The sequence below is a fragment of the Grus americana genome, chromosome 10 (genome assembly GCF_028858705.1).
Source record: "Grus americana isolate bGruAme1 chromosome 10, bGruAme1.mat, whole genome shotgun sequence".
Lineage (NCBI taxonomy): Eukaryota > Metazoa > Chordata > Aves > Gruiformes > Gruidae > Grus > Grus americana.
In genome coordinates, this window is record NC_072861.1 from 6,928,627 (window position 1) to 6,956,512 (window position 27,886).

The window sequence follows — 27,886 nt, forward strand, 5'->3', positions numbered from 1 at the left end:
AATACAAAATAGCATTCAAACCAGAATAATTGAGGGAAAGTTGATTTATGTTTTCTCTTTTATTATATGCCTTGAAAACTGCTTCCTATATATTGGTTTGCCTGAGAAAAAAGTGTTCATATTTTTAAAGACTAAGAAATAAAAATTGCAACTCGAAACATTCACATTCTGTATCTCATTTAGTCAATGCAGTATACCTTTTTTTTTTCCCCCCTCTGAAGAAGGAAAATGTCTCACTACTGTGCAATTTTTTTGTCTGAGTTGAAGCTCATTGCTGAAATACTGTGTAAGGAAATCAACGGATAGGTTCCTACACCTACTTACAGCAGAAATTTGTACTTGCTAGTAAAGCGTGGCTGTGGTGTATGCTGGTTTGAATTTTGGGATTCTTAAGCAGGAGAAGAAGAGATTTCAGAAAAGGAGTGGTGGCAGATTGAGACATGAACTCAGATTTCATTCTGGTCTCATGCTTCTACCTAATCACCAGGTTGAAGAACTTGATACTTGTCATGTTGTTTCAGTACATCTCAGCTGTCTGCAGGCATTGGTCTCTTGCTCTGCATGAATCCTGAAACTTAATCTAAACTTGGAATAGCTGTTACGAGTCTGTTAGACCAACTGAGAATCTGGAGCGTATGAATGGGAAAGAAAAGCAAGGTTACCATAGGGAGCTGTTTAGAAGGAAATCCAAGAATGTGAAAACAGGTCTTGCTCAGAGTTTACAAGCAGACAGCCATGTGGAACAGCTGGGTAGGTGACTTTCCCATTCCAGCTTTTTGAGGGTTTTTTTCATTACTGGCTGCAGTAGAAATTGGATTTTTCCACAGGAGAGAGAATTTCTTTGGAGTGCTGAGTCCACCCTGTCTGGATTTGAGGTATCAGTGGTCCTGTAGGACAGACTGAGAGGTTGTTTTTTGGTTTTGTTTTGGTTTGGTTTTTTTTCCTTTTTTGTTAATTTGTTCTTACAATCATGAGAAATTTTTTAGTCAGAGTGCCCTGGTTGAGCAGGATTCTGCAATGCAGATTTATATGCTCTTATGTATGCAGATTTCATTATTTAAAAATTAACTTTACCTGAACAAAGGAATTAATTTCATTTTTTTTAAATTTCCTTTGCTTCCATGTTATACTGGCAAAATTATTTTGTCCAAAATTTTCATGTCCATGTAGTTAGCATAAATAAAGATCCAGGAAAAAAATGGAATGAAAAGTGGATCAAAGGATGTGGCAGGTTGCTATGGATACTTGTTAATGATGATTTTTCATTCTCATTAATCTGTAGGAAAATTCATACTGAATCCTCAGCAGTGGCACTGAAATAATATGAGATGGCCCACGTGAATCACTGGCAATGATGAAATAAAATTGAACATTGAAAAGGTTTCCCAGAGAGGCTGTGAAGTCTTCCTCCTTGGAAGGAGCTTCAAAAGTTGTCCGGACAGGGTCCTGGGCAGCTGGCTGTAGGTGGCTTGGACAGGGTGACCTCCAGAGCTCCTGCCAACCTCAACCACTCTGTGATTTTGTGAAAATGAGCAATGGAAAACAGATGTGTAACAGAAGAGAAGAGTTTGAAATATATCAATATGATCATAAATAGTGAATCAAGCAACTTGGTAATGTGATATTGAAAAGTAAAAAAGCCTAGTGGAATTTTGAACTTCTGTGCGGTCAGGATTGACATCAGCTGACCAAAGGGATAAAGGTTCTGATATAGCTGCATCTGGAATACGCCTGTCACTTCTAGAAACCTCCTTAACTGGGACTTGACAAATAATTAGAGGACTTGAAGAAAAACTTTAGGACTGATAGTCTGGAAATACTAACGTGAGAAAATAGCTGGAGATCTTTGTAGCATATTATCTTGCCAAAAACGTGATTCTTCTAACTTTCTTTTGGCTAACAAATTTGAGGGTGACGTAATGGACTGCAAATGCTGAAAAGCTGTCACAGCCAGCAGTGGAGAAGAATTCAGTAAGAAATATGAGAGGAAATTACAAAACTGGGAATTTAGTTTGAACATCAGGAAAAATTTCCTGACCAGTTTGGGTAACAGGAAGAGGAATACAGGGAAGGAGAGGTGTCTCACTGCTCGATCAGAGAATTTGTATCCTGCATCAGCCTACTGTCAATAATTTCCATCCTGCTGTGCTCCCAGGTTGGGATGAAAGATTTTAATGGAAAGTTCCAGGGATGGGCTGGATGCCATCAGACCTCAGAGAAGGCTACTGTATTTGTCCCATACATTCTAGAGCAGTGCCCATACGGTTATGTTCAGTTACTATTTTTCACATATAATGAAAATTGACAGTTAATTATGGAACTTCTGTGCACATCTAACAGTAAGAGGAGAATCGCTACCTTCATTTGAGAGTGTGCCTAGGTTACATTGTCCACCTTTACTTGTCGTGTCTCACAGAAGCTTTGTATTCTATTTTTAAGTGGCACTCAGCTGTGAATTAGCATCTTTACTTTGGTCTGCCTCCCACAACCGTGCCGTTTTTCAGTCGTCTTCCATCTAGTGTGTTTATTTCCGTCTTCTAGGCAGAGGCAAAGCTTTAAAATGTGATACTGACATTAAACTAGAAAAATAGGAAAGAGGGTAACTGAACCCAAAAATTTTATAAAATGCTTATGAAGTCATAGAAGGGCTTGGAAGTGTTCAGCTAGAGAAGTGGGGAATTTAACAGAATTATTCTTGCAGTCCAGATAAAAGAAAGATCTGTTTCATAAATGATTGACTTTAGAGGTTAGCTTTCCAAAGGTGCTGGGCGTTTCCCTTTTCTGGAAGATTGTGGAGTTGATCCAAAGCATACTGATCATACTGATGCTGGTTGGAAAAACTTTTTTTTTTTTTTTTTTTTAATATTGTCACTCAATTTTAAGTCAGGTTTTCAGTCTTACCTTTTTGGGGGAAAAGTACCACATTGCATTTAGTGATTAGTAGCATGTCCCTAGAAATTAGTAGCACATGTTCTTTAACATAAAGTTTCTCTCTTCTTGCTGTCAAATTTTTGAGCCAGGAAGCATGTAACTGCATGTTTGGTAAGCTTTTCAGTAAAAGAGAACATTTAATACATACTTAGCAATTGTGTTTGTCCATTCATATATGAAGAAAAAGGGGATTTGAAATTGGTATCAGTTGGAAAAGTAAGACTAATGTATTCAGATGAATAGGATAGCACAGGTGTATTTTACTGAATTTAAGGATTTTAGCCCATAAATTATATTCTAAGGATTTGTCCTTCTATGTGGGGGTTTAACGCTATTGATTTCTGTTGTTAAATTTGAATTTCTGACACTTGATGCTATTGAGAATAGATGTATAGGCTGTAGATGAATCTGACAGGGACTGATTCCCTGGAGGCTTTTATAACTTTTTAGTACTGACGTGAGAAAATCGCGAATCTGTGCTGTACACATTTTTGGCTTCCCTAAATGTCTTATCTCTGTGTTCTTCTAGGTAATAATAATTATGTAACCTAGCATGAGCTTTCTCTGATATTCCTGTAGCAACCAGATATCTTTTCTAATAGACATCCTGTTACTCAGTTTTTCTTTGTCTTCTGTAATTGCTTATGCCTTTCAGACATCAGATTGCGAATAGAACAGAAACTGCCCAAACTATCCCAGCCTCATTTTTTTGTTAAAACATATTGTCACTTGGTATGTAATTTATTCATTTTGGCCACCTTTGAAATTTAGGATTAATTTTGACACAAAACACCATACTGTCAGCATATTACCACTTAATACCTGTGTTTTGGAGAACTAGATGTTGAAAGGCATTTTCACCAAGTAAGGATAATGAATTTAATAATTTTTTTTTTTCCCAAGATATATATTCGATAATGGTATCAACATTTAGAAGGGAAGAAACAACTCTCCGGAGTGCAGAAGACTCAAATGCTCAAATTGTCTTCCAATTATATTTTACATCAGGTTTTTTTGTTTGGTTTTTTTTTTTTTTTTAATTCCTTCCAAGAACAACACTTTTTTGTCTTTATCTTAAATTACCTGCTCATTGTGAAGCTGGTTGAGAATTAACTCTGCTTTGACCTATGGAATACTCCTCAATAACACATTTATTTTAATCTAAAAATGAAATTTATCTCTCCACTTTTTGAAGTACTTTGTATCTGCTCCAGCTAGGTTAAGAGAACAGAAAGACTTTCATTAGTTCCTGTGGTATTTGGATCAGACCTGTGGAAGGCCAGTGTGAAGAAAAGATTTGGGTTTCTCCATAGTGTTGTCTTACTGTTTGAACATTACGTTCTGCTCTCCTACCATATAAGATACTTGTGTTGATTCTTTCTATGTGTTTTCTGAAACACAAAGCTCCACTGGCAAAAATGGTTAGCCTTCTCTCACCAACCTATATCATGATCTAGAATCCTTCTGTATTCTGTAAAAAGAAATGAAAATTTTCATCTCATCTTTGGGAAGATGCTTAAGAAGAGAGGGATGATCCTGCTTCCAGATGTGCCTATGTTTTTTTTGTTATCCATAGAGGCTGTCAAGGTCACATGCTTAGACTTCTGATTTTAGATGTCTGAAAGTAGGTGAAATTAATCTTATTGGAGAATCTAATAGGAAAATGAATCTCTAGTTCCTTACACAGGTACCCCCTCCTCATCTTAAAAAAATACAAAGTTGTCAACTTTTTTCTTTTATTATTACCAATATGTAAGTTAAATTCCTCCTACTCCAGCTGACATCAATGTTTCTTACATTGCCAAAGTAAACTCACCTGTATTCTGTTTGGAGAAACTAGAAACCCCCTTACCTTTCATTGCAGAGTCTATGTGCCAAGGGTGTCACATGAAATTATTTTTGTGATAAAAGCAGATTTACACCAGGAGCTTGGCTAAAAATTACCTTTTTTATTGCCATTAGGCTACCAGAAAGTAATGAGTTTTGCTGACTACTGAACTAGTGTGCAGTCTGCAAATGAAAACATTTTCTCTGTTGCTGTTATTTTATTTCCAAAAACATATTTTCCAGAGTTGATAACTCAGAAGATCCAGTGTATGAGAGCTTAGAAGAGTTCCATGTTTTTGTCTTAGCCCATATTTTGAGAAGACCTATTGTTGTAGTAGCAGACACAATGTTACGAGACTCGGGGGGAGAAGGTAAGAGTTTTTCATTAGAAATTTATGCACCTATGTAAATTGAATCAATCATAAACTATCACAAAGACCGACCCAGCTGTAACATATCTTGAGTGTTTATGGGGTAGCTGCTGCCTTTTTTTTTGGGGGGGGGGGGGGGGGGGGGCAGGGAAAGGAAGAGCAGAATGATACCCAATCCATTTCTATTACATAAAAGTAAAAAATACAGGATAATTATGTAAGTCTCACTGAAAATCTGTTTATCGTAGTTATTTACTATTTACTTAATAACAACCAAATTACAGAACAATACATTTCGTACTGGTCTAGGTTAACAAGGTTCTAATTTTGCTGTGTTATTTTGGTGCCTCTTAAAAGTTTGCATAAATCAATCTCATCTGACTTTGAAAAATTGGGTTTTGAATGTATGTATCTTGGGTTTGTTTTTACTAACTCCTTTGCAGCCTCTCATTCAAAAGTTTCCTGAACGTTTTATTCAGTTTGCACATGTGAACATACAAATGTTAGATCCATACGTGGAGCCAGTGGGACAGCTGTCTGAGCAGGACTTGAATGATTAAATTAATCACTCTCACTTTTTACCATAAACTAATAGAATACTAATTAATGACAGTATGTTGCTTAACTAAAGGAGAGTGTTTGGTTGATTAAAGGGGGACATTAAACACGTGATGGAGTTCACAGAAATTTACTTCCACAGGAAAATGCAGGCAAATTTCAGTTTCTCTTCAGATTGTGAGCTACAAGTAATGGTTGTATGATCGCTATGTCCTCTGACAGACTCGATCATTATTGCTTCACTTCCTCATAACTTTTCCTATCCCAAATTGTCCTCCCTCTGCATTTTCTTCTGCTTGATCCAATCTGATTCTGTCACAATGTTTTTCTTACCGCTGGCCTCATGGACCAGCATGATCAAGTTTAACTGTTGTATGCACAAAATACAGGTTTTCAAAAAGAGTAATAACTTGGTCAAATTTGGGTAGACTCACCAAAATGTAGATTTAATGCCTCAAAACCAATACTGTGCTCCATCCCAAAGTCTGGACATGGCAGACTTTTCAAAGAAAAAGTCTCTAATAAAAACAGTGCATTGTTTGGGTTTACTTTTTCCTTATGCTCATTTTGGAAATATTTCAGCAATAAGGATCCATATTTTCAGAGCAAACAGAAAAATAATTGGTCAGAAGCAAACACCATGAGAGAATTTTCCTGCCCAAACTTGCTGTTTCCCATAATTATATATAAAGAGGTGTAGAATCTTTCAAAGAAAAGAGCTTTGCCCTTACAGATGCAGCATCCCATTCAAATTCTACTTGTAGATTTTTTTTATCTTTCCTTATCATTATTATATATACATACATATACATATATGATGTGTGTGATGACGTGTGGACTATAAACATGTTCGTAATGTTTCCTTTAGAAATCTGTTAATGCAAGGCATAAGCAGAGTATGTTACCAAGAGAACTGATAGTGTATTTATTGCTGATTACTAGAAAATATCCTTCTACCTAGAAGTATTACAGGAAGGTACAAATCTGCATATGAGTGTGACAGTCATCAAGATTTTGTTATAAGACCTTAATATCTTTACTAGTAAACAATTAGAGTAAGGAAAATACATATAAGAGCAGAATGTTTTCATTATTGTTCTTAGTCTATTTCTTGACGGTTTTATAATGAAATTTTACCTGTTGTTATGACTGTTTTCTGCATCAATTACTCCACTTCAGGCTGCTCTCCTGAAGCTCTGAAAATGTTGTAGCACAATTGTTACATACAGTAGAACCTCTGTTCTTTGACATAGTTAAAATCTCATTTTTCTTTGCAGCATTTGCACCTATACCATTTGGAGGAATTTATTTGCCACTTGAAGTTCTACCAAACAGATGCCATTGCTCACCTCTTGTGCTAGCCTATGATCAGGCTCATTTCTCTGCTCTTGTTTCCATGGAACAAAAAGATCAACAGAGAGAACAAGGTATGCTATAACCACAGCAACCCAAGGGTATATAGTGAATACAGTGCACAAAGTGCTTTCTTCTACCTGTAGGTGTGTGTGTCTATCGGAAAGGAAACAATATCCACTAAATGTTATTCTGCATTCTTAGGAGTCTAAGTGGTCTGATCGCAAGACTAGGAGCCAAGAACTCTTCAGTCCTGGTCCTTGTGCTATCACTGTCTGTCTTTGGCACTGAAACCTTTTCTGTCAGTTCCATATCTGTAAATAGGTATATTCGTAGTTACCTGCTGTGCTTCTGGGTTCTTGAAGGCCTTGGTTAATTTGGGTTAGTAAAGTGTTTAGAAGATTGTGAGTCATTACTATGGAAAGCTCCCGTAATGGAAACATCTCTCTTCTAGCGTGCTAAATGCACTTTTCTCATTTAAAAACATTTAGTTGCCATCTTATCATCTTGCTGTCTTCTGTTTTACTTTGGAACAGTGACAACAAAGTCTGACCAGATATTTCTGTGTCAAGTTTGAGCTTCCTGGATATGGGATTGGGAGTGACAAGAGCTTCAGGACTGGATGTGTTCCTGCATCAACAGCCTAGGAGCTAGCTATAACTGCCCTTATTTGGAAGACCTGTTTACTTAATAATAGAAAGCTGTGAGATTAACTCCTATCTGTCTTTGCTCCCTTTTGTGGGGAAGGGAACAGTGTTCTTCCAAAAACATGGCAAGGCTCTAGAAAAACTCAGTGGAGTTTTGCTGTTAGGTATGTCATCTTTTTTTTTTTTTTTTTCCTAATGACAGTGCAGAGGTGTTTTAAATCCCTTATGAATGCATAAACCTCTAAAGTAAACATGGAATGTGTGCTGATTGTTGAGAATCTCCTGAGTGCATTTCATTTAGTCCTCCTTCCTAGAAAGTAGTTTAAAGGCAACTAAATATCCTTAATTTAAGTCCCTAACCCTATGTGCATTTAATCTGATTTTGGATGTATTAGGCATTTTCCATGCTTATGAGACAGCATGCTGCAGCCGTGCAAAGTACGCTCATTAAAATGATGCAAAGGAGGAGAGAAACTCTTGTTGTCTACAACAATAAATTTTGTTGTAGACATCTTCATGCAAGAATTTCACATCTAGCTAAGTCATCCTTCTTGGAAGGAGGGGGGAGTTTTTTTACACAAGGTTATGTGAGATGGGAAACACTCTACAAAGGGTTGCATGTGATATTGGCAAACTTTGTGTTGGTGAAGAGGAGACTGAATCATAAGACAGTAATGGAGAAAAGGTTGATCTAGATGTCAGATATTCAATGTGAAAATCAATCCAGTCCAACTCTTCAGCCTTCAGTGGTACATAGCTATTTCAGGAATTTGTAAGTGGGTACTTGGCAGTAGGTCTGGCCTTTGCATTATGCACTGGGACATTGCAGCTGCCTTCTAGCCCTCAATCTGTAGAAGAACAGCCCTTAGGAGAATGCTTTTCACATAGGAACCATTTCTGAAGCAGTACACTGAGGTACGATGCGAAACACCTTGTGAGAAATGAAAGTCTGCAAAGCAAATTCATACCATTTTAATGCAATAATGTAATATAAATGAAGATAGAGTTTGGAGAGCCTTTTTAAGGATACTGTTTCACTATTGATGGTTGCTGATGATATGCTGCAGCCAGGACTGTAGTGTCAACATGCCATTAAGTTAGCAGCTCCTGCATATATGTCTGTGTTACAAATTGTAGAGTTGTCTCCTTGTAGACCATGCCTCCCTGTCTTTGGTCTTGATCATTTTTAGGTCTGAGTTCTGTTGGTGGTGAAAGATGAAATTTCTGGAGCAGGTGGAGTTCATTTCTTCTTTCTAACAATTGGGATTGGAATATTATCAGTGGACTGACAGTAACCTCATTTATTTCAGGCACGTCTATCTGCCTTCATACAATACTTCATTATCACAGGCCTTACAGGAGCCTATGTGTGTAAATAATTTGATTGAATACATAGAAGTTAACTATCTCTGCAATAACCTTGCAGATAACCACCACCCACCAAACCTTTTGCTATTGTGGCATCCTCTAAGTGACAGGATTGATGAAAGGTAGTGAGGGAAACTACTCAGCTGGTCTGACCCTACTTCTCAGTATGTCTTAAAGTATTCAGTGCTACACCTTGGTGCCACCTACTGAAATATTCCTAGTATTACAAGCCATATATTCCTGTTAATTACATGCAGCAAGATCTTGGGTTTGATAACAAGGTCACATATTTGATTTCTTCCACAAGTGCTAGCAATAACGTTAAACGTACTTCTTGTGGTTAGCAACTGTCTTTCTGTAGGATTTTCCTACACCTATAATTGCACAGGAAAGGTGCTGGGAGAGAAAAAGCTACCAAATATCCAGCATAGCATCAGTAACGTTAAATGTTGGCTTTGTTCATGTATAAATTCATCCAGGTTAATTACAAGGGCTGTTGAATCAAAATAGTATTTGTTTTGTATGATCCAATTTTATATTTTTACTGCAGGGCCTTGAATACACAGGCTTCAATTCTGTGGAGCAGCAGAGAGCACTTGGCATTGTCTGGGATGAAGGGAATGCTTTAGCTTTCAGCTGCCAAGCTGGTTGCTGTTAGAGACTGCAGCAGTCTAACAGCTAACACAGCGTTGCTATTGTTCTTCAAATGCTGTAACAGGAAATAGATTGGCACAAGGATGCTCTAATAATGCCTAGTTTTTTGTACCTTGTCAGCATAGAGATGTTGGCAGCTGTGGCACAGAGGAAGGGAGAGCTACAATTGTTAAGAGTCAGAAAACAATGGCACAGGTGCGTGGCCAGATTTTGAACCAGCAGAATGCAGCTCAGAGCTACAACTTCTGAAAGGAGCATCTCTGATAGCCAGGCCGATTGTAACTTAAAGTCGTAGTATTTATACTCTAACTATGTAAGCAGATGTCAGGAGCAGCACCTGAAGCTGTCTGAACTACTGCATGTACACATATGCATGTTTAAGCTGCTGAGAAGCTGTCTTGCGGAGGAGAAAGTATGTCCTATATTTGTGAAATATGTGTGGTTAAATAACTGCTGATGTGAATGCCTGAAGTTGGCATCTAGTCGTTTATCAGATCATTTTGAGCACTACTATGAATGTAAATAGAGAGAGAAAACATGCTAACATCCTCTTGTCTGGAGAGGATTAAAACACATTTTGACGTGGTGTCTTTTTACTAGCACATAGCTAGTATTCTGATGGTCACCAAAGGTCCTCCTGTTTCGAAATCCACAACATCTCATTAAAAACCTATAAATACTTTTGTATTCATGCAGGCTATGTTTATGCAGGTGTTTTGTGTCTTTGTTTATGGAAAATAAAGACCAGTTCTCAACTGCCCCTAAGACTGCTTCATTGAACTGAGAGCTTCCCACACTCCCATGCTTGGCCAGCCAGCCTGTGCACAATCAGTTTGCAATAACAAGTGCAAGAGGTCTGACAGTGGTTTTTAACAGCATTTTATTTTACTAGTATTTTCAGAAATAACATGTTGTTCTTTATAGGAGATTAGTAATAACACTTGAGGCATGAAGATGAGTGCTGAGAAACACTGTGACTTGACAGCACAGAAGGCAATACACCCACCTGGGGAACTGCATGAAAGTCCTCAGTGTGTCTTAAAACTGCCATGGACAAAATAATTGCTGTTACTTTTGATGTATGCCATCTCTTGGCATTAGGACTGTTTCAAATAATGTGGTTTCACCTAGAGAGTGTCCAAACCCAAGTGTAAACAAACTACCGCACCAAAGTTGCAAACTCTGTGATGTGGCTGGGCATCAGGAAGATGCTACAATCTGTTGGGTTTGCTTTAGAAATGAATACGATGGGTCCTGCTTGCAGTCCTAACACTAAAATACTTTTCTGTCAGGAACATGGGGAGCTCCTCCTACAAGAAACCCCAGCTATCAAACAAAACTCCCTGAGAGAGAAGAAACCTGTTGCAGTGAATATAGAATTTTAAAACTCCATTACTTTAGCAGACTCTTTTTGCATGAAGATGGTAGTGCTTCATAGCAGCCTCAGACTATCCCTTAGAATGAGTAGATAGTTTCTGTTCAGCTCAGAGTTTGAAAAATAATAGTTAACAAATTTCTGTGTGAAGATGGAGACAGAATGTGTCATAATGTGTACATTAGTTAAGACAACAGTGACATGCTGTGGACAGCTCTAAACTTTTTGTACTTAAATATTAAGATTTTAATAAATTGAGTATCACTAACCATTTTTAATAGCTGTATTTTCAGTATCATTAGAAACAGCCAGCTTTAAAAAGGATTCCTTTAAAATTTGTTTATAAAAATGATTCTTTATTGAACTATGTGAAAACTAGTTAGTTTCAAGCTGTCCTTAGAAAAGAAACTCGAATTTACTCTTTGAGTTTACATCCCAAAGAGGCCAATTCATGTCTCTGACAGTTCTTTGGTCCAGGCTTCCCAACACCACCTCCCTCAGGATGATACTCCCAGTTCTCTGCCAGCCTGTACCTGTAAGGCCAGGAGCTACCAGCAAGTGGAAGTGTTGTGTTGTGAACTTACAATGCTGCTCTTTTCTAAGTTGCCTTCTTCCTTTAAATGACTGATATATTGCATTGTAAGCTCAGTTTTAAGTCCAGTCAGTACCTGCTAGTACTTCAGTTAACTGGCAAAGTATGTGTTTTCCTTGGGAAACACGATCAGTTAATTGTGTTCTCAGTTATTCCAGCCTCTTTGTTGCAATAATTTCATTGAATGCAGCAGGGTAAGCCCTCATGTTATGCCAGTGGGTGTTAAAAAGTCTATGCAGTTGTCACCTCTGCTGTGCGTTTCTAACATTCTTGTGCTACAGGGGCTCACTTTACAGTGTATTTTGAACTGCAGAGTTCTCTGCCACTTATTCACATTGAGTTTCTTCAAAGAGCTAAATTCTCTTACAATATTATTTTCTGTGCTTGCATCTTACAGCGGTATCTGCAACTAAAGTTGATTAATCTTCCAACTGTTCTATACTATACTTGCAGTTAATATGGGGAAAATATTTCAAGAATTACCTACTATAAGCAGTAGAGGGCAACATTTCCATGAAATTTGTAGAGGTTTCACCTTTTTATTTCCAGTCTGCAAAGCTGAAAATATGTATATATACTTTCTGCAGTTGTCAAACTGTCTGAACTGTGTTAATCTAAAATGCAGCTTAAATTTCCTGCATTCTTCCAGGTGAGGAACAATATTTAACCAAAAATGCTGTACCTTTGTTTTGACAACATATGTTTTCTGAACTGCAGAACAGATTATAAACAGCATATAACCAGTAAGTGTAATCAGTTTTCAGTAATTCAGTGCCATGATGTTTGGGTGATTTCTCCAGGTTTCTTTGCCCCTTGGCCTTGCTGGAATGAATACCTAGGCAACGTCCTTAAGGATTCTAGTATAGAAAATTAAATTACTTGATTGGTTGTCAGAGGAGCAGCAGTGATCTGCACCATGCTGAGGATCCCACCCAGTCCCTCAACAGCTTTTACTTTTTTTCCTAATGAAATGGAAGCAAATTGCTAGCTTTAATTAAAGTTGACAGTGTTTTTCTCTTAGTTTCTTGCTGGTGATGAATGATAGACAGTCTGTAAAATCAGAGTGCGGTCCCTGCATGCTGAGTACCAAGCAGAGTCACTAAGGTATGTGTCAGAAGGCAGACCCCTAGCAGAGAGGGGAAAGGACAGAAGAGCCAAACCAGCTAGACAGTAATGCTGGGATAGAACAGCAGTAATGGTCTTTTCACTATGCTCAAGACAGGCCTCACACTGACCTCTTACCCCATATATATGCTCCTCAATTACGTTAATCCACTCTTTGAGTCCAAAATCACTGTAACTGCGCTTTGCTTTCTTTCTTAATGCTGTTATCAATATGTTTTTGTTTCTTTGGCAGTGGAAAACAAAAAGGTACTAAACTGAAAACACAATAATTAACAAGTATGTGCATCTGTGTGAGAGACAGGCAGGAGTATTTCAACTTTTTATTGCTTTCTGCTATTCTAATGGTTATCCAGGAAATGTTTATTCTACATTACAAAATGGCAATGTTGTTCTCCCAGAAGTTTCCCCTCCTCCACAGGTGACTATCTTTCACTCCAGGAGCAATCAAGTTCTTAACCTCTCCCTGTTCTCTTCTATTGCACAAATATCAAAATAGGGAAATGGAGCCTGGTATAAATCGTTTGTGGTGCTGTGGATGAGACAATGCTGCAGCACACTCAAATTCTGCTCTTCTTCAACCAGTTATGCTGCTTTTCACAGCTGAACTATTTTTTTTCCCACAGCTAAATATTTTTTTCTTTTGTCATCCCCACCCATCCTTGTTTCTTCTCTACTTCAGCGGTGATCCCCCTGACTGACTCTGAACACAAGTTACTGCCTTTGCACTTTGCGGTTGATCCTGGGAAAGACTGGGAGTGGGGAAAAGATGACAATGATAACACCAGACTGGCCAAGTAAGACCTTTCTGTGACTTTAGTGTTAAGCGGTAAAATGTCTTGAGCTGTACCTGATGGAAGTATTGGGAGAACTGCTAACAGAGAGGGCTTTGTTCATGTTCGCTGGTTACATGGGAGAAGACATGGGTGGGTCTCCAACTGCCCGCCACAATTCAGGCTGCTGTTACATCTCTCCCCATTAAGATGTATTGCTTTTTCTTTCAGGCTGGTTTTGACTGTTTGTTCCTCTCTTTTCATCTTTAGTTTGATTCTGTCTCTTGAGGCAAAGCTTAATCTTCTGCACAGCTATATGAATGTAACATGGATACGCATACCATCTGAGACACGGGTAAGGTAAACTTCCCCCTCGGTCTAAACAAGATGAGAGATACAAGGCATGGCAGGGTGTTGTGTAGGGTAGGCTGCCTGGACTGACCAGCTGACTGGAAAGACCTAAGTGTCCTTGCAGCAGGACAAGTCACTCATGGCTCATTATCATTGCAATCAGGCTTATAGATATTTTTTTTTCTTCTAGTTATTTAATAACACAGTTGCTTGTATATTTTCGCAACTCATACTCTCTTCTGAAATGTATTTTCTAGCATAATCGTTCTGTTACTTATTTCAGTAGTCAGTGTATTTCAGAAAAAGCTTAAAATAGACCTTTTCTCACCATTGTTTTCTCAGAACTTTGGCTTGCTCTCGTAATGCCACTGTTAGGTCACCAATCCCAAGTCCTTTCTCCTTCTGAGAATACAGTTACACCCCTGGACAGCTCCCAGTTTAGAGTGGCTGACAGAAGGCCACAGACTGGCGCTGAACTGGAGCCTGGTTCTTTTTCTGAAAGCTATTTTAGAACCATGCCCAGCTGGCACCTAGTCAGCCGCAAATTTCTCTGCAAATTACATTGAATAGATTGTGGGGTTAGTCTGGAGGCAAAATGTTGCTAGGAGAGGATGGAGGTGATTTGGGCAGCCTACACAGACAGGATTCGTAAGGAGAAAGAGAACACAAAAGGAAAAAGTATTTAACAAGCTGCAGGAGGGGAAAAATCCATTTTTCTGCAGTTTCTACAGTGGTAGCTGCCACATTAGAAAAAGGAGAGGCAAAATGGTCCTATAGTTGTAAGCTGTAAGCCTGAAACTTGTGGGACTTAGGCTACCTCTCCCTGCTTCACACTTGCCACATGAGCATGGTCAGGTCACTTTAGCACTCATTTCCTCCTTTGCCAAGTGGGGATAACAGCTCTGCTCCCGCCTGGGTGGTAGGATGCTCAGGGATTCCAGAGAGAGAGAGAACACATTTAAGTACCCAGGATCAGAAGCAGGCGTGCAATTCTATACTGGAAGTATATAAATCTCCAGAGCTGCTTTTCTTTTTTTTTCTCTGAATCATTATGGTTTGTTAAATGTTTCATATATATCTCTAGCAGATTTTAGCTTCACGGTGCCTGAAAGCAAGACTGAGTTTTGCAAGAGTAAATGAACAGAGCCACATTTTAAAGTATCCTAGGATCCTTGTTATTGCATTTGTCAAGAAAGGTGTTTTATCACCGTGCCTAAAATATAAATTGGAACTCAGACTTCTGACACCAGTTTTATCTGCATTGTATTTCTAATAAGAATGAATACACCTCATTGTATTACTCAGTCTACTTGCTTAAGTTTAATGTATAATATTTCAGGCAAGATGTTTAGCTGTGGTGCATCGTACCTTTGATTTTCATGCACCAGAGACCTGAACAATGAAGAAAAGAAATCAATTTAAGCTGGGTTTTGAACATAATGACTTTTGAAATCTTACTACATCCATGTTTGTGTGCTGCATGCCCCTCACAGCTTTCAGCAGAACCTCATTTCCCTTCCATCACAGTATTACCAGTTCCTTTCCGTGCTCTCTGTCTCCCCCGTGGCTGAGAGGCAGCCTGTATTGTAGCTGCTTCCTACTGAAGGGCCGAGCACTGTGCTGGCCAGCTGCTCAGCTGGACAACGTGAGCAGGGAGGTTGTGCTGCAGCCTTCCCTCCATAGGAGCTCTAACTCGCATCTCTCCATTATTCAGACATTGATTTTCACAGAACCTCTGAATGACTGACCTCTCTTCTACAAACGTGCTTGAAATGAGCCAAAAGCTACCGTAGAAACAAGCAAGATACATAGTCAGCACAGCCAAATAAGCTTTATTTGTTGTAGAAACCCATCTAAAATGTCAGTGCATAAATCAAAAAATGCATTTAAAATAAATGTCAAAATCCATATTGGGGTTTTTTTGCACCATGTCCCTGTATGAAACTGATTTTGCTGTATCTAATTATAATTACTTTTCCATAGCAGGCCCCTTTGGCTCAACCAGAATCCCCTACAGCTTCAGCCGGGGAAGACGTTCAGTCTCTGGCTGACTCAATGGACTCAGACCGAGATTCCATCTGTAGTAATTCCAACGGCAATAATGGCAAAAACAGTAAAGAAAAAGAAAAGGACAAACAGAGGAAAGATAAAGACAAAACCAGGACGGATTCAGTTGCCAATAAAATAGGAAGCCTCAGTAAAACCCTGGGAATTAAACTGAAGAAGAATATGGGTGGTCTTGGAGGCCTGGTGCACGGCAAAATGAGCAGAGCCAATTCAGGGAATGGCAAAAACGGTGATGCAGTAGAGAAGGTCAAAGAGAAAAAGTCTAAGTCTCGAAAAGGAAGCAAAGAGGAATCTGGACAGTCTGCAAGCACTTCTCCATCTGAAAAGACCACGCCATCTCCAACTGACAGAGCTAGCAACTCACCCGTTGAAAAGATGAACACTAAATCCTTCTCTGACAAGCAGTCTGACCCATGGAAGTACAGCACTGATGTGAAACTCAGCCTCAATATTTTGAGAGCTGCCATGCAGGGTGAACGAAAGTTTATTTTTGCTGGCCTTCTTTTGACCAGTCATAGGCATCAGTTCCACGAGGAGATGATAGGCTATTACCTGACCAGTGCACAGGAGCGTTTCAATGCAGAGCAGGAACAGAAAAGAAAGGATGCTGAGAAAAAGGCTGCACTGAATGGGTCATCTAGTAGGAAACTGGAGCCAGAAGCATATTCAAAAGAAAAACTAGAAACATCTCCTCAGGATAGGGCATCACCCGTCTTGCCTCAAAGCCATACAACTCAACTGGTTTTAAAATTTAAAGATCGCACTAGTCCCACTCCTGGGTCATTTTCTTCACCTAGTAATGGTGCTAAGAAAAGCGGACCCATTCCAGTATCTGCCCACTATAGCCATACGCCACCTGTTCAAAGGCAAAGTGTCATTCATTTGCATGATGTCAACCCCAAGCCATCGAGCTTCCAAGACGATACCTACAAGCCAGTGGTTGGCACCTTAAAAACCTGTGCCACCTATCCCCAACAAAACAGATCGCTGTCTTCTCAAAGCTATAGCCCAGCCCGGATATCCGGTATCCGTACAGTGAACACAGTGGAATCGCTGAGCTACGCCATGCCCACTGAACACAAGTCTCAGACGTACACAAATGGATTCAATACTGGTGATATTAGAGACTGCTTAGAATATGCTGATGAGGATGCTCCTCAGACCTGGTTGAACAATGATAAAAATCAAGGCAGAAGCACAGTTTGCCCAATATACTCCACCCAGCAGAACCACTGTAAGAAGGAGAACTGTTCCTTTTATGGTCGTCCTGAGACTGAAAGTTACTGTTCATACTGCTACAAAGAAGAGTTAAAGCGCAGGGAGAGAGAAAGCAAGGGACACAGGCATTGAGGATTCTTCTGTGACTACTTAGTTTTACCATTTTCTTACTTACAAAGTAAACAGTGTTGAATTGCAGTAAAAGGAATCCTTAAAAAAAAGAATAAAGGATTGATGACTAAATAGTGTCTAGCTTTTCGCTTTTCCGGGGTAATGAGGAAATAATAGGATTAATTTATCATAAAAAAATATTATTTTCCATTTTGTCAGTGTCTTTTTTACATATACTGGTAAGCTGAAGGGTTGTTTACTCCTTTGTCAGTGCTGTGTATATGTTTGGTCAAAAATTTACTAATGGTGCCTGAATTTACACTGACATCACTCAGGTAGTAGAATGATAGGGGAAAGTCATAATACCGGAGATGTGGTGTTGTAGTAGGGTAGTATCTGCCTTGCAGACATTTGAAATTCTATAGCTACTATGAGAGTATTTTTTCCTCAGTAAAACCTAAATTTTTCATAGCCTTTTTTTTCAGGAGGGTAGTGATTTTGCATACTGCACAGTTTTAACATGGCAGCATATTGCATTACTACTAATGTTTGTACTCAGTACTTCATACTTTAGTATGAAATTGAATGATTCCGGGGAAATGGGAGTGAAAGGTCTGAATTCATGAGGGCTGTAGCTCTTCCTAATTTTAAGTTCTTACCAGTTATTTCTACATTTCCACAAAAAAAGTAGATTTAAGCCACTTTTATTTGTACTGAATTTTTAAACAGGTTTTATAAAAAGATACATTATGACTTGCAAGACTTCACATCACAAACCCCCCCCCACATAGTATAGTTTTGGGCACCTGAATTTCAGTAGTATTTTCATTGCTTTTAAAACTGAGAGAAAAGTTAAATAAAAATAAAAAAATTATTACATTTGGGAAATTTGATGACCAGCTAGGAAATTTAAGATCATTTTAGTGCTGAATGAACTGCTTGTCAAAACAAATGTATTGCATCAATTGATTCCCTTAGTCACTGCATCAATTTAATCATTATTTATATATTCCTTCCGTATTCCTACTTATTGCAAAGGTAACTACTTCTCAGCCTTTCTAGCAGAGTGTTGGCCCCACCTATTTTTGAGTCTTCTCCTAGAGTAAGTTATGTACCAGTCAGGAGGTCCCATGTATGAGTGGCAGCTCCTAGCACAGATTTACAGAGTCTGATATCCAAATATTTACAGTAGTATTTGCAATACTGTTGAAAATAAAACTTGGTTTATAGAAACATTGCCATAAAGCAGACACCGCAAATACTGCTAAAATAGATGTATGACATTAGGAAGTTTTTTTGAACTCGCTGGTTTTGCCCCCCTCCACCATCAACTGGCATAATGTAATAAGAATAGATCTTTAGTGTTGTTACACTTGTAAGCAATGGCTCATTTACTGTCTACCTACTTTTTTTTTTTTAAAAGAGATTATTTTCCACAAATAGGTGAAGTACTGCCTTCAAGACTGCTTACTCTGCCACCTAAAGGTGCAGAACATGAGTTCTGCCTTACTCATTATGGAATAGCACTTGTCTGGCACGCACAGGAAAGATTCTTTGCCAAAGAGTCTGTGTTTCTGATTCTTTTCTGCTGTACCCCAATTTTTACTCTTGATGTGGGTGGCACCATTTCACTTGCAGACAGTAAATCCTAGTTAGCCTTGAAACCAAGCTTAAAGTAGTCTGCGAAACAAGATACACAAACTTATGTTGATGTGTACTGGCGTTCAGGCAAAGCACATCAGCTTTTACTAATGTCCCACTGAAATCTGTGGAACTGAGTAGGTACTTAAAGTTGACCGCATCTTTAGGTTTTCTGCTGAATGGGAGGTTTAAAGAATAGTTTCAAAATAAGTCCATTAGCCACTCCTAAAAAGTCGTGGTCTTTGCCATGTTAGCTGTTCCATGAATGCAGACCTGTACTTTGTATTTCTTGCCGTATAGTGAGCATACACTGAGCGTTACTGAATTTGCCTTCCTTCCTAAAAGGGAAATACTGGTACGTGTAATGAGAGGTTAAAACTCCATGTGACTTCTGTCCTTCAGGTAAGCACATTCTAAACCTCATGTCTCCAGTTGTGTACACTGGTAAGCAGTGTCTTTTTTTTGGTTAACTGTTGTAATTACGTGTAAGTTCTCATTGCCAAAGAAATCTGTGATTGCAGATTATGCTAAAACAAGCCAGATCATGTTAAATCAAATATCACACTTGATTGTATTTGTTGCTGAGATTGAGAAAACTGACAGGATAAAACTTTATGGAAAAAAAAAAATTAAGAATTCTTAGAGCATTAGAGTAGTAGTAGCATTTGATACTCTGAGAATTGCTTCTGTGTAAAGTTGTGCTTAAGAAATACTACATTAGCAGCAAACTACACCAGCCCATGTATTTAAGTCAGTTGTATCTTTTCTGAATGAGGAAAAAGATAACAGCACATATGTAACAATAAGCAATTACCATGAGAATTTGCTGTTTCCCATTTTTCAATGGAGTTCTTTCTATAGTATGTTTTTAAGATCTACTACTCACAAAAGAAAGAGGTTTACAGCTGGTCAATGTTTAGATAAATTACTCTTCTAAATTACTGAAAAGATTGTACCTGTATTTTAGATTATTTTGAAAAATTAATTGGTCTTCTGAATAATAATAGGTTCATCTGTATAGGATACCAAACTTCAGTGTTCACTGTTGTCCTCAAGTCACTCAGATATTTCCATAAATATTAACCACTGCCGGATTGCTCATTTTGAAATACCTGTTAGATGAAATACTGACAGAACACTTTTTAGTTGTGCCTGTTTCCTCATAATCCTTTTCTTCGTAGCTCTTTGAATCATTTGTTCAATATTTTTCTTTTAGAACTTTCCTCAACTATCCCACTATTTTATTGTCCCTTAACATCTGATACTGAAAAGAAGTTGCATGCCTACAAGGCAATTTGCCAGCTAAAATCTACCCATCTTTTCCTAGTAGTTGTCCTTTTTTTCTGGATAATACTGTGATTTCGCCCCCCCCCCCCCCCTTTTATTTCTGAGCTATTTTGGCAATTGTCTAAAGGGGATACCATAGTTGGTATTAAACAGTCCAAACATGGAGAAACAGTGCCGCCTCCTGAAGAAGTGATTGTCCCATTAACAGAGTCTAGCTATGAGAGGAAATCTTCTACCTATTTTTTTCCAGAGAGAATTCCCAACTGTCATGAGTTGCATTCACCAGCACTGAAAGAAATGGTGTCATTCCTTTGCTAGGCGTGAGAGGGAATATTCTTCAAATGTATTTTTCTGTTGCACTAAATGGCTAACCTTTGACTGCTCTTTTGGTTTATTTTTTCCTTACATTGAAAGCATACATAGCCCACAGGCCAGCAAGTCCTTTTGTGCCTGATCTGTCCTCTCTGTACCTTCCAGAGCTTGTTAGAGTTACCAGTTGGTCCCAGCTGTAGAGATATCAGTTTTGGGTGTGGAGGACCCTATTCATTTCTTCTGTCAGCTCAACTGGCTGCAATACACATGCATGTTTTTGCATTTGTATGTGCTTTTTCCTCCCTCTCTCCTTGATAGTGATTCAGCAATTACCACTGTTGTCCAGGTTTCAAAAGTACAGACTAAATCCTGGGTAGGCTACACCTTCCCAGAATAGATCCAAAATCACTGAGAGATATTTCGGTTGGAGAAAGCTGGGACCTTTTAATGTGTGAATTTTTCTAGTTTAAAAAAGGCTTAAACCTATTATGCAATTTTTTTACTTTGTTTATAAACTCTGATAGAAAGGTCTGTTCGTACCAGAGGAGGCCTGTAATACATAATGGGTTTCAGTCACACTTTATATTAAAGTTCCACTTAAAACACTTTATAAAGAGTTAATAAACTATTGCTAGACTTTACAAATATTTTTTTGGATGTGGGTATCAGTTGTAGCATATGGCTAACAAGCAGCTCATTCAGAAGAAGGTGGTGTAGATTATCCAAAGTAACTTAAGATATTTTGGGTTTTAAAACAATTGATTAACCTCTTGTTGGTATGGTTCATTAAGCTTTATAAATGCAATGGAAATATAGCGTGTGACCCAGCTTTCTTTAGCAATTACTTCCTTCTTCCTAACTCAAAGGTAACGTTAAAGGGATCAGTGAAAGAAAAATGCTGTGCTTGGAAATCTTTGTGTTGCTTATTTCTTAAGAAGTCTAAATAGGCCAAGTGAAGTCCTCAGAGTCGTCTTTTCTAAAATTGCAAAGCTCATGATGTGAGCAGTATTAAAGCAGTGAGGAGAGACGCATAATGTGGATTCGCGCACCATTTGACTGCAGATCAAAGCAGTCTGCTGAGGCAATATCAGTCCTTGTGTATATAGGCATATTCAGGGTAATCTACTTCTCGTGTGATGAATGTGTAGATATCAAAAAATGCACAGCACAGATCTGACAAAATACTGCCCTCTAACTCTCTGATTCTGCAAACAGTTACACTGGTGCTCAACTTCACTGATAGGAATAGTCTCCCTGACATCCAGGAGACTGCTTATTTATAGAAACTTAACATAACTGTTAGGAAAAAGCATAAAAGTTTGTGGGATCAAGGCCTGAGCTTTAGCCAGTGTTTGCTCCCCTCAGGCTGCCTCTTCCAGTGAGAGGATTGATGCGAATGTTGCCTGAGTTAGAGGAAAGCCTTAGGCCTCCTTGGGCTAAATCTGCTGTCCTCTGAAATCCCGGGACAGAATCCTGTTAGTAGTGGGGGCCTTAAATCAGGTGCTTCATGGACACACACAATACTTGCAAGCTGTGAAAGTCAAGTATGAGCTAGTAAGAGAGTAAGGTCTTCATGACAGTGGGAATGTTTTGCACACGTAAAAACCCTTACGTTAATAGAAACCCAAATAATCTCAAACAAACATAGGTCCAGAGAAGCAAAATAACTGATGCTGATTGTAGATGGCTTTTCAGCTTAGTGTATTTTAAGTGTCTGTCAGTGTTACTTGAAGAGTATTTGTTCTAGGGTGTGGCAGCTTACATAGAGGATCACCAAACAGTATCTAGCATAGAATTTAAATTATTCCAGCAACGGACACTACCATCTATTTTAATTTGCACATCAATTTCCAGTGTATATGACTAAAATACTATATTGTTAAAAATGAGAGGAAAACAACACAAAGGTGTTTTAAGTATGTTCTGTTTGTAGACTTAAGGCTGTATTATGTTGGAATTTTACAAGCCAAGTTTAAATTGTAATATAGAAATTATTTTTATATTATTTTCAAAATATGCTACAGAGCAATATTTTGCGCCTTTATTATAAACAGGGTCATCATTTTAGTAGGTTACCTTCAGAAATGCTGGTAGAAATTAACCATGAAAAGAAAGCTTTGTAAATGTACTTGTTCTTTCTAACTGCTCTGTCTCTTGTGCACATCTATATCTAATGGGAGTTGAATATACAAATTTTTTTTAATTGAAAAGCTTTAAATTTTTCTTTATATATTTTGGTACAACACTATCCGTCCCTATTTAATTCTACTCTTCCTTCCAGTCTGTACCAATAGCCACTTTTATAAGCAGCTTCTGAATAAACATTCATCTGGAAAGTTTTCTTAGCAAATGAAACATTTCTGCACAGATATTGACTTCGTAATGCACTCTGAATCCATTGGAGTAGGATTACTTTGCTTTTTTAAAAAAAACAGAATCAGAGATTTATTATTCCTTCAAAATGAAAATCAGGAATTAATAACTAGTGCAATCATTCAGCATCTGTGGGAAGAAAATCACTCTAGAGCATAATGGTGTTATCCTCACAGATACATTGTATCTTAATATATATCAAAAATGCATTAGCTTCTTGCAGATTACAGTGTTCAGATTTTATTTCTTCGTAGTCCCTTGTTCTTTACATATCAATTACTGATGAACTGTGCAAAAAAGTCTTCGCAAACTACTGCGTAGTTAAGTTGGGAGTCAGTGTAGTTTTTAAAATTCGATAAGTTTTGTGATTTGTTGGGGTTTGTTTGTTTAAGAATTACTTTTAAGGTATGTACTGCAACCAAAATTTTCAAATCTGGATGCCTAACGTTAAGATTTTGAATCTAAGTTTCTCCTAATACATAGACTGGTTTTAAAACGTATGGAGCATCAATTTCAGTGGGAGCAAAAGCTCTTTCTTGGTTTCAGAAAATCAAGTGAGCATTACTCCAACACATATTCAAGTCTTTTCTTTATTAATCTACACTTCTTTTCGGTCAATGGAACTTACATTTTCTCTTTAGCGATTTTCTGTGTGTGAACAAATAATTGGGCTTATTCATAAAGTGATTACTTGAATGTGGAGAGACTTGCCTTGTACCAAAACACCATGTATTTGTCCATTTAACTGCTGCATTTTTTATGGGGCTAGTGTATTCCACTGATTTTGGGGAGGGAATATAAGGCCTTTGTTTCTTGGATGTCATGTTCACTCTGTTTTGTTTGTTTGGGTTTTTTTTCCCTCTCAAGTGAATATGCCATTCTGATTGCTGTTTTATCTCCCATTACCTGAATGCATGTACTGTACCAAGAGAATTGAAATGGCTGATGCACATTTGCACTGTGGAACACGCAATATGGGTAAAAGCCACCATGTTCCAAACAGCCTTAAAATTATGACTCTCTGGGGACTGAGAGTGACTTAACTGGATGCGGCCTCTGTCCCACTTCCTCATTTAACCGTGGCTGTAAAACACTCTAGCCTGCTCTAGTCTACGTAACCGTATTCATCTGAATAACCTGTAATCTTAAAGGAAATTTTTCTTTAAAAAGTTGTAATTCCTTGATAAGTGTCAGTGTGTCAGGAAACCTTAGTCAAGAGAGGGGGGTAAAAAGAGAGAGAGAATGGTAGCTAGGGGAGAAACCATGGCACCAAAATACTACAAAGAGGGAAAATGGTTAAGATGTATCTATTTCCTGTTCAGACTGGATGTTTTTAGGTCTTCCTGTATTCTGGGAAAACAGAGAAATGTTGTTTTGCCATTCACTTCTGCATCTAACGTCTCTTACTTTGTTGCAGAGGTTTGCTATTGGGGAAGAAGGGAGAGAAAAATGGCAAGCTTTCTTCCCTTCTTAAACAAAGCCAATTCTACTCCAGTGGCAGAATCATCTGAGATTGCAAAAGTACAATCCAATGTTAGAACTAAACAGTGCCTAACTCCTGTGCATAAGTTGTGTATTTCATTTTCATTTTGCCCCTTTCAGATGCTGAGGGGTTTTTTTTTAAAAAGGGGGAGGAGGGAAGTTAAAAGAATAAGCTTGTATGACAGTGACTCAGTTCTTCCTTTGTTCACGTGCAAAATCAATATACACATGAAAATGGAGTTACACTGGAGTTGCACTTTCCCCTCAGGCAAGCTGAGAGGTAAAAGCCACCTTTAGGTAAATCCTGTGAACTGCTTTGCCACGGAATAAAATTAGAACCCTTTGGCACAGAAACTTTGCCTGACAAAGCCCGACAGCGTGTCGGGAGCCTGAGGGCCGCGGCCAACCTAGCCAAATCAGAGCAAGTCTGGTCATTCCTGCCTTTAGAACCCATACAGTTCCTTCTGGCCCATTGTGTCTGAACAGTATCTCTGCAGTAAAGATGAAGTGGAACACTGCCTTGTTGTCATTTGCCTCCAGGTTTAAGTAACACAAAGCCTCTTCCCTATGCTTTTGGTTAAAATATGCAGGAGATGTAGCAGCAAAACGTGTCATCTCGGGCTGAGAGAATGCCCTATGTCTCCTTATAATGGGCTTGCAATCAGGTATGAATTGAAACATAGCCATGTGGGCGTGATAGAAGCGCTCCCATCTCTAAACTTTGCAAATTGTGTGCACTTATGTTTTAATACTAACAGAAATTAAGCAATGATTTTATTGTTTATTTGCTCAAGATTCTGAGTACTGTAAATACAGTCTTTCTATAATGCACATTGTGTACAGTACAAAAAATTATTTTCCCTTGAGCCACTCAGAGAGCTTTGCATGCACATGTCAATCTCTGTTCTTTCACCATAAGCCAAGGAGAACAAACAGGATTTAAACCAGGATTAGATAACGAATGGAATTAGCCACATAGACCTAAGCAGCTAGGAGTTCCCAACCACAGTATTCCAGGCCAGCTTTGACAGTTTTGTATCAAACTCTATCCCAATGATCTAGATTAGGTTTGTGCTCTTTCCTGGGGAGGAGCAATTACTTCTATGTCTTTCCCAAGCCTATTGTTCTTACCCTGCAAACTCCTTGTTGCATTTGTAATGTGCCCGTCTCATCACGATTCAGCTATGAAGCAGTTTTTCAAATCTGTGTAGAGCTCGTTTTCTTTTTGGAATCTGTCTAGAGCTTTATTTTGCATTCAATTTTAAGATGTAAAATACTGTTATCAACTTATAATGCCTCAAAGTTGACTTGTGTGGCTGAAAGACTTTGTTCTCCTTGGAAGGCCTCATTCTTCCTCATTGATTCTTGTGACTAACATTTTTGTATGGAAAAAGCTGAATGAAACATTGAAAATACCAATGCTGTTTACATGTATTTCTGCCATTTCATAACTTCATCTTTTTTGTTATGCAATTCTTTGTTGTTAAACCCCAGTGCCTCTCAGATACAGGCAAATCTTGAAGGACAGTCTGAATTATTATACACAAAAGGCATATGTAGCTAATTCATCATAACTTTACTATTACTGTGTATAATATGGCCTCCCCAAATTGTTTGTACATCTCTCTCATTTTTCCTTTCATCTTCAATTTCCTTAGACAGATTCTAAAGCTCTTTGTCCTTAAAGCCTGTGGTAGATTTTCCAATAAAGATTTTACTTTCTCAATTCAGTTTGTATGTAGAGTGGCTTGTCTCCCCGAACAAGAATCAAAATAACACAGATGTCACACCCTTAGTTTATTGAAGTTCATTTACTCATTTAACTGAGAGTCTCTGTTCAATTATAACCAAAGCTAATTATATAAAGTGTAAAAGATCAGGACAGGTAATGTAACTCTTTCTAATAACCTAGCAAACTCAGCATTTTTAAAACCATAGAAATGTACAATAAATGTATTTGTACTTGAAGTTCATATTTCAAAGAAAGATAGTAGTTGGCTCCCACCAGTGCTTAAGTAAATGTTAATAAGGACTAAAGCAAGTCTCCCTGATTTTTGTTGGCTAAGAATTCAACTTCTTCATAGTCATACCATCCTTCTCATTTTTCAAAGTCTGAGTTTGACTTTCTTGTTGTCTTCTATAAATTTATACTATTTTAGCAAAGATTGATTTAGGATTTCAATAACCAATATTATAGATATATCGGAAATTTATTTAAAGCTGAAGTGACTTTTCAGGTTTCTCAGTGTTTGACCATTTTCATGCCATCCTTTTACCCCATATGAAAGGAGTGAATTTATCTTTTCCCATTCCCTTCCCTATTCATAAGTTAAAGATGCAATTGGTTGCAGTCACTTTCATCTGCAAACAAAACAGTTGATCGTTTTTAAGCTGACTGCCATATCATGTTTAAATCCATTGTTCAAAAGAAATAGGAGTATTAATTAATGTTAAAGCATAATGAATATTTTTTGTTGTGAAAAGTGTGAGTTCTTGAGAACCTTTTCTACATGCAGTTTTCATTCAAATTCAATTGAAATGTCATTTTTAATCTGATCCATACTTTGACAAAGATGATGTGTTAAGAGCTGTTTTTAGCAGTTGGATTGTTACTTTGTAAAGTATTAAAGCACTAAACCAATTTTTGCAATAGGTAGTACAACTTGCTTTTGTTTTGAAAAACTTCCAGTTATAACTGTCGCACTTTTTATAGCAGAACTGTATTTAATTTCTTTCTTTTATGAAAGATTACTCAAAGTAACTGATAGCTCTGTAATCTGTGTGAATTGGCTTCTCCATTATTTGAAACTGAGAGAAGCTATAATGCCTACTCAATAAAATTAACTTATTTCTAAAGTATCCGTTTGCTTGAATTCTTGTTTGTGCTTTTTGTATACTCTCCTCAGTGTTATGCTGGGGAAACACTGAAGCGCAGAAAAGAAACGAGCGGCAAGGGGCATGCTGCAAAACAGACGGGGTTAACTGGCTCATCACAAGCGTGCTTTCTGCTGCCATAAATTTCACTCAGTTTGATTTCAAGATTAATTTGCATAAATTGGGTAACTGACAATCTGAGGCAAAAGCCAGAAATCGAGTACTGCCAGGCCTGTTCAGCTTTTGTTTTTACAGAGCGTTGTAGGCTCCCAAGGCACAGGGCCCCTCCGTGCACGGAGGCGCAGTGCTGCCGTGCCGCTGCGCTGTTGTAGGACAGGTTGGGCTGTGCCTGTCACTGTTACTGTCCTCAGGAAATCTATGCCTGTGTAATCAGCAGCAGACAGGATATTTGTCAAACAGCTATTTTTGAACTACAGTGTTTCTTTAGAGAGATCCAAGTGCTGAAGAAGTCATATTAGCACGTGGTAAGTTGTTCCAACAGTTAACTATCAATTTTTTAAAAAAACCTTTTGTTTCTAACCTGAATTTGCCTAACTCCAGTTTCTGCCTTTGGGTCTTATTTCACTTCTGTCTGATTG

The 27,886-nt window shown here is 38.1% G+C and overlaps 1 protein-coding gene across 8 annotated transcripts in view; it reads left to right on the plus strand.

Annotated features, from left to right (window-relative positions):
• Nucleotides 1-27,230, plus strand: part of OTUD7A (OTU deubiquitinase 7A) — a 146,513-nt gene extending 119,283 nt beyond the window's left edge. For 7 of the 8 annotated variants that reach the window (XM_054837210.1, XM_054837211.1, XM_054837208.1 and 4 more), the window contains 5 exons: nucleotides 5,002-5,129; nucleotides 6,965-7,114; nucleotides 13,481-13,595; nucleotides 13,842-13,926; nucleotides 15,906-27,230. In XM_054837210.1, coding sequence (XP_054693185.1) covers nucleotides 5,002-5,129; nucleotides 6,965-7,114; nucleotides 13,481-13,595; nucleotides 13,842-13,926; nucleotides 15,906-17,339 — 1,912 coding nt within the window. In that variant the 3' untranslated portion in view covers nucleotides 17,340-27,230. The remainder of the gene's footprint in view (nucleotides 1-5,001; nucleotides 5,130-6,964; nucleotides 7,115-13,480; nucleotides 13,596-13,841; nucleotides 13,927-15,905) is intronic. The other variant, XM_054837213.1, reaches the window with a different exon arrangement.
• Nucleotides 27,231-27,886: the final 656 nt, after the last annotated feature.